Source organism: Sesamum indicum, linkage group LG3, assembly GCF_026168435.1.
Source record: "Sesamum indicum cultivar Baizhima isolate 11 linkage group LG3, ASM2616843v1, whole genome shotgun sequence".
NCBI lineage: Eukaryota > Viridiplantae > Streptophyta > Magnoliopsida > Lamiales > Pedaliaceae > Sesamum > Sesamum indicum.
The window spans coordinates 19,478,976-19,485,819 of NC_142659.1; the positions used below are offsets into that span (position 1 = coordinate 19,478,976).

A 6,844-nucleotide genomic window follows, 5' to 3' on the forward strand; every position below is an offset into this window, starting at 1 on the left:
ATTTTCAAAAGGGGGTTTGATGTAATTTTCAAAGTTTGAAGGGATATATAATATGTAATTATGATATATTGGAAGAACTTCATAATATTATATAAAAAAAAGTCCTAAATTTTAAAAGTTAGTCATTACAGCCGATTACAATCACATTTTACATTATAAATTTTCTCCTGAAATTTGAATGGTCAAAGCAATATTTATCATATAACATATTGACGAGGGATGAAATAGAGGTAAGCAATTCAAGCACTCTGTGAATACGTACAAAACTGATACAAGTTTGAAATATTTTCTTCTCTGATTGGCCAAGTTATTTATATATACTATCTTGAACAATTAATGAAGTGTAAAATCATTTTTACCCCGCCCCTGATCACCTGTATGTGGATACAATTATTTTGCCAAGGTTAATTTAGTAAATATTTATTCAAAAACATGTGGTCTCATTCTGTTTATGTTTTTGAGGAAATGGTTTTCTTCCCTTTATGGGATTTTTGCCTCCATCACATATGATTGCAGAAGCATAATTTTCTGAAATTGAGAAATAATTTTAATGTGTGTGTCCAAATTATAAGGGTGTTTATGTAATTTTATTATTATTTTTCTTTTACAAATTTATGAATGTCACCTTAACAATATTGTCTTCACTACCCCTAAATATCTCATTTTCACAGCAAATTCTTGGCTGGAAATTTGTTGAAAACAAGTGGGCTGATGATGTTTGCACGTAAGCCAGAAGCTAAATGTCAAGAACACATCAATTTTTGTTATACAGCACATCAGACAGATACAACATTAATTAATCTCTCCAACTGTTTTGAACATTAGCCAAAACTTCAGACGCTTTTTTCCATCATTTTCAACATATTCACTACAACAAAAGAAAAACATTATTAATCACAAAATATAAAGTGATAATTTTAAGATTATCACCAAAAAAAAATATATTAAGTGACACAACTCTAATTTTATTGTGATATAATTGTCCGTGACAAAAATGTCATAAAGAGTGTCACTTTTGACAATTCGGGATGTACTTATAATCAATGACGTCAATGCAAATACAGTAATAATAGGCTTAAATGCATTCTTAGTTCTGTAACTTAACCGTTTTCGTTCTCTAATTTTTTAGGATACTATTTGGTCTTATATTTTTAATATTCACGATTTTGATCTTATATCTCATCGGAGTTCACCGTTCTTGCCGGAAAATGCACGTGCATTTCACGTGACCTTTTAAAATTATGGCTAATGTGACTATTGGCTCATTTTTCCGAGCATTTTTTCTTTTAACTTTCTAAAATAATATTTTAGCCTTCATCTTTTTAACTTTCACGGTTTCAGTACTTTTTTTCCTCCAGAGTTCACCCTTCGCCAGTGAAAATGAATTTTGGTGACATAAAAGATTGAAATCTCAAAAATTAAAAAGATCCAAAACCAAAATGCTACCCTAGAAAGTTAAACGATAAAAACGTCAATACTCTAAGTTACGGAATCAAAAATGCATTTAAGTCGTAATAATAACTAGTTGTTATCACTAATATTGGAAGAAAACTTACTATTGCCTGCATTTTAATGGCTATGGACAAAGAGCCATAGTAAATAATTATTATTAATCTTGGTTAAATAAAATCAACGTAAAAACTTACCTTATCCACTATGACAAAAATATTTTCCATGGCTAGCGATGGCAACACTCACAAAAACCACAACAAAATTGCATGAAACGTGGTCAATAACTATTTAATACGATTATTTATTTTTAATATCATGATAATTTATTATGATTAAATATTATATTTTTTGTACTATAAGTTGTCATTATAACATATAAAGTTATCACTGCAAACAACGTACTTATTTAATAACTATTATTAGCGACAATATTAAAATTGTGATCATTTTATTTTTTTTACCAATTTTCTAATTTATTCTAATGAGTTTAACACCAGTATTATCACGCAATTTTAATATTAGCTGCATTTATTAATACGTTTGAAAAATATTAGTAAATGCAAAACCCTCTAAATAAAAAATAAATAAAAAGCATGACAATACAACTTTTAAAAAAGGAGCTCAGGCAGGTCATATGGTTGCTTCATTACACGTTAACAAGAGAAAACCTAATTAGGCTACTGATATTGTAAATCTGAATACACACAGTTAAAATAGCCACATCCATTGTAAAAAAATGCAACATTTGCTAATAGTTAATTACCATGACTAAAAATAAAATTATCGTAGCAAATAGTCATTAATTATGGTCATGCAACGGTTGTTAGTCGTGGTATCTGCAAGGGCAGCTAAAATATTTGATATGGTTAAAAGCCATAGTAAATAACTTTTTCTAATGGTAAATGTTCTATGTTTTTGCATCGGTTTTTATTTAACCGTGACTAATAAAAATTATTTACCACGGGTTTTAGTTCATAGCTATTAAATTTTAGCCAATAGTCATTTTTTTCTAGTGCTTGATATAATTACGAAAATTATAAATTCTTTTTTCATGAGCCCGTTGATGATTATGTAAAAAAGAAAAAATTATAATTTTAGCCTTGTAATTTATAAGGTTGGTATTTTGGATTCTAAACAAATTAATTTTAGCAATTTAGTCCTATAACTGAAGGGTCGCTGGCATTTTTAGTCATATAATTTAATAGAGTTGGTATTTGGGTCCTACATGAATTGATTTTTACAGGATTAAAATTATAATTTAACTGAGTCATGTACAAGTCACATACAATTTTCCTATTTAAAAGATTAAAATTATCAAAATCATAAAATTATAGGAATAAATTACAAAAATTAATTCATACATAATCAAAAATACCACCCGAGTACAAACTAAAACTACGATCATCCCTTAAAAATTAAAAAAAAAAAAGCATAAAGTTTGAGCATCTCAAAGTGGGTTGATGGATTTCAAGTACTTCTCCAATCATGGTACCGAGACGAAGAGAAACTATTCTAGTACACGAACTTTCTTGATGCCACAAGTGCTGCATTATTACACCCATCATGCATTCCTACTCCCCCAAATACTGCCAATATACTCTCATTACATATGAGAAACTAAGACACAGTCTGTCTGAAAAGATTGAACTCAACTAAAATGATTCAATCAAACTCTTTATTACACAACACAAAGCCTCAAAAACCTGCCATCTTTTCCAACTCCAACTTTTTTCTTTCCTTAATTCTGAATCCAATATACTGATCACACCCCCAGTACTGTGTGAAGTTCCCCATTTTTTAACCAGCAGCCCTTTTCAAATGAAAGAAAATGAAGTTGTTAGCAGATTAATTTTGAAATTTAATTGCATTTTACCCCCTGTAAAAATACTAATGGATAGAGAACCCCTCGTGTACCAGAAAAAGGACAATACGGTCCCTGAACTCTGATGCTTCTTGCTTGATTTCTTTCAAAAGTTTAGGGGTCATGCTGATTTGTTTTAAGAGTATTTTTTGCATTTTTACAGGGGGTGAATGTCAAATTCTCAGACTTTTTAAGGTCTAAACTTGTGTCTGCAAGACTGGCAAGTGATCTCCATACACTTGGAATCCATGGTCTGAGTAGCCCTCTCCTTCATTCTCTCGGCCCTCTCCACCTCCTCTCTCGCCCTCTCCCACATCGTCCGTGCTCGTGCGAATTCAGACTGCGCTAGCTCCATCTCCCTCCTCGTCATCTCCCTCACGCGTTCCGCGTAGGCTTTCTCCAGGGCTGCAAGTCGAATTTGCTCCGCCGCCTGCCATTTCAGAGCCTCAACGCAGCTGGAGTCCATCTTCACGTCTTTGTACTTCCTCACTTTCCTTATTAGAACACACTCTGAAGATGGCTTGAGCGGGGTGACACTTATCGACAGTTGGAGGTCCAGTGATGGACCCTCGAAACGATCCATCTGCAGGAATTTCGTGGCCGGCGAATCCGACGACGGCCAAGCTGGATTCTGCGATGAAGAAGCTGCAGTATGCGGAGTACTGTACGATAGTAGCTGCATCTCTTTATGGTGTTCTTCCATGGAAGAGTTAGTATATAATGTGAAAAATATATGGAAAAAAATGAAAAAGGAAGGGGTAGTGTGAGGGAGTTTGGAACAATGAGGCCTATATATATAAGCATTTCTCAGAAAGGGTTAATTATTGTAAAATATATATATATATATGCACAGTACTTTTGCCATGCAAAACGCAGTGGGGACCAACAATGTTAATATCATGAGTGCCAGTGATTCTAACCCTTTGCATGATCCCATGAATGGGTCTTGAACTAGATTTTTTGTTTTTGTAAATCATGTAATAAAGTTATGCCAGTTTATGTATTTGGATGAATGGAGAGTTAGGTAGTTCAATTTGATTTTGTAGCACAAGTAATGAATATTTGTTTTGCTTGTTATAGATGCATAGTCCCGACTCGATTCAGTCGAACCTGAACCAATCATATAATGATATGTGTAATACACTTGTCGTATGATTTGTGTACAGCTCAGGAAAAATGATCTATTACATAACAAGTGTATAACACAACTCGGTGATTGATAATTTGGTGCGACTAAATTAATCTGATTCGAGTAAGAATTTTTCATTATATGATAGATGACTTTTGTGATAAAATTTACTTTGTTCCGTGCATTATGAAGGTCGTGTCGTAAATCTTTTTCTACTATTAAAACTTTCTCACTCCCCCCCCCCCCCAACACCCTAATGTTGCAGTTTCAGCCTAATTAGGGACAAAAATATCTTTATGCCTGAATTATTAAAAAAAAAAAATGAATAGATGCAATTTTTTACCCCCTTTATATTTTATATATCATATTAGCCCCTCTAAAACCAAAATATCAACTCACACCAAATTTGTTACACCATATAAACAATTAAACAATATGTGTTACTTGAATGACAAAGCAAACATAAACGAATATATTATAAATATGACATCTTAACCAAAAAAATTTATTTTGCTATCAAATTCAGGAAAAATAAAAAACACAAAGATCTGAAATTGATATATGGACTTTATGAGTTGATAATTTTGGTATAAAAAGGTCTTCTTCTTAAGAATTTAATTTTAATTATTTTCTTCTGGGTAAATACCATAAATGGTTCATTAAATTTTTAGTAGAATTTAAGCAAAATTGCATTTTTGGTCCCACAGTATAAAGGTATGCACTTGTGGTCCGAAGCTTTATATGGGGGTTGATGACTCAGGTACCAATTTTTTAAAAAATCAATATTTTTAGTCCTTGGCCATAAACGGTCGTTGCTAAATACATAGATGGAAAAGTCTTGTTTTTTGCACGTGATAAGTTAGTCAAAGAAGCCGGAGGTCAAAGGTCAGAATTTCAACTGGGCGTTCGTACATTTGCAGCCAAAGGGGGAAAAACTGCTTAGTATAGGTCAATTTTTAACGGAGTCTGAGTCTTTTAGACGATATGCAAGCAGTGCATCCCCTTGGCCGCAACTAAGATAACACACGGCCAATAGTACCAACCCTAAAGAACAACAATAGTTAGTAACTTGTTGTCACAGACTAATATTTTCGCAACCACAGGCTCGAATTCAAGGCTCAGTTCAATTTAATCTGGTGACAGCTGATGTCAGATGACGTAAATAATGGTTCAAACTGAAAGGTACTGTTATTGAAAGTAAAATACAATTGCTTGAGTCCAAATCTATTGCGGGGGATTATTGTAATTCACATAATGGAATGCTAATTTGTACAACAAATTCATCTAATAAGTTGTATGTCAATTCAAAGGTTAATCCTTAAATTAGATTGAAAATGAGAAAGAATGTCCCACATTGGAAGAATGAGGAGTTGAGTTTTGATAAGTATATATATAAGACCTTAGAATTGTAAGAGTTAAAATAACTTTTAACTTGTCGTACTTTGAAAGTTTATTGAAAAAAGAATCTCCTTTATCTTGAGTTCCAAGTTCAATTTGAGTTTGAAGTGTCGTTAAAATTAGAGTAAATTTATGGAAACTCCACATGCATGTCGCTGTTGCTTGCCCAACATGGCAATATCTCAATTTTAGTATATATATATATATATTGTAACAAAAATACTTGTAACAGCAGAAGTTATTGACGGTTAGTGCGTTGGTCATTAATTCAGGTTTAATGCCAATTGTTACGGTCTTATAACTACTGAAACATTCAAACGTTTTTTACAATTACAGCTCGCGACTTTAATGTTGTCTATAAATATTACTGCCTGATGCCCTATATTAAGAGCTTCCAGCTATATATCAAAACACACCAACAGCACGAACAACAATTCTTCTGTGTTTTCTCTCCTCTCACTTTTCATTCACTCTCATTTTTTACTTAAGTTTTTCGTTGACCAAGTGTTGTTTCAACGTGGAAATTTGATACCGCCTTATTTTGGGAGAAGTGAAGTTGTACGCAGTGCACGGTTCGTATGGAGAGTCTAATTTTTTCAAAACAAACAGATTTTCTACAATTTAATTTTTGAACAAGATATGTTACGGTATGACTTTTAATCAGATAAGTTACATATTTACGATTTGTCGTTAACAAAATATTTAAACTATGTTTTATTTGTGTTCCAATTTTTTTGTTGGCAAAGTGGTTCATTTGAAACTGTTTATTAGGAAACTATAAATTGAAAATCTTTAAACTCACCATTGGTGATTATTTCTAAGCTTTGCCTTGTTGTGCTATTATTTCTAACAAAAAGTTCATTTACAATCGATATAGATTATGTATCATTATCATGGAATTGTATCACTTCACGAATCTTAGACTTAACATATTACACTACCAATTCCGGACAACTATTCTATACCGTAAAATTTGCAACGACTATCCCCTAACCTTTTCTTAA

At 32.3% G+C, this 6,844-nt stretch overlaps 1 protein-coding gene across 1 annotated transcript; it reads right to left on the reverse strand.

The window, feature by feature from the left end:
• Positions 1-2,780: 2,780 nt before the first annotated feature.
• LOC105158088 (SHOOT GRAVITROPISM-like protein) lies at positions 2,781-4,315 on the reverse strand. Its single transcript, XM_011074720.3, has one exon. It carries the CDS (start codon positions 4,014-4,016, stop codon positions 3,504-3,506), a length of 513 nt encoding a protein of 170 aa, XP_011073022.1. The 5' UTR covers positions 4,017-4,315; the 3' UTR covers positions 2,781-3,503.
• Between the last annotated feature and the right edge of the window lie 2,529 nt (positions 4,316-6,844).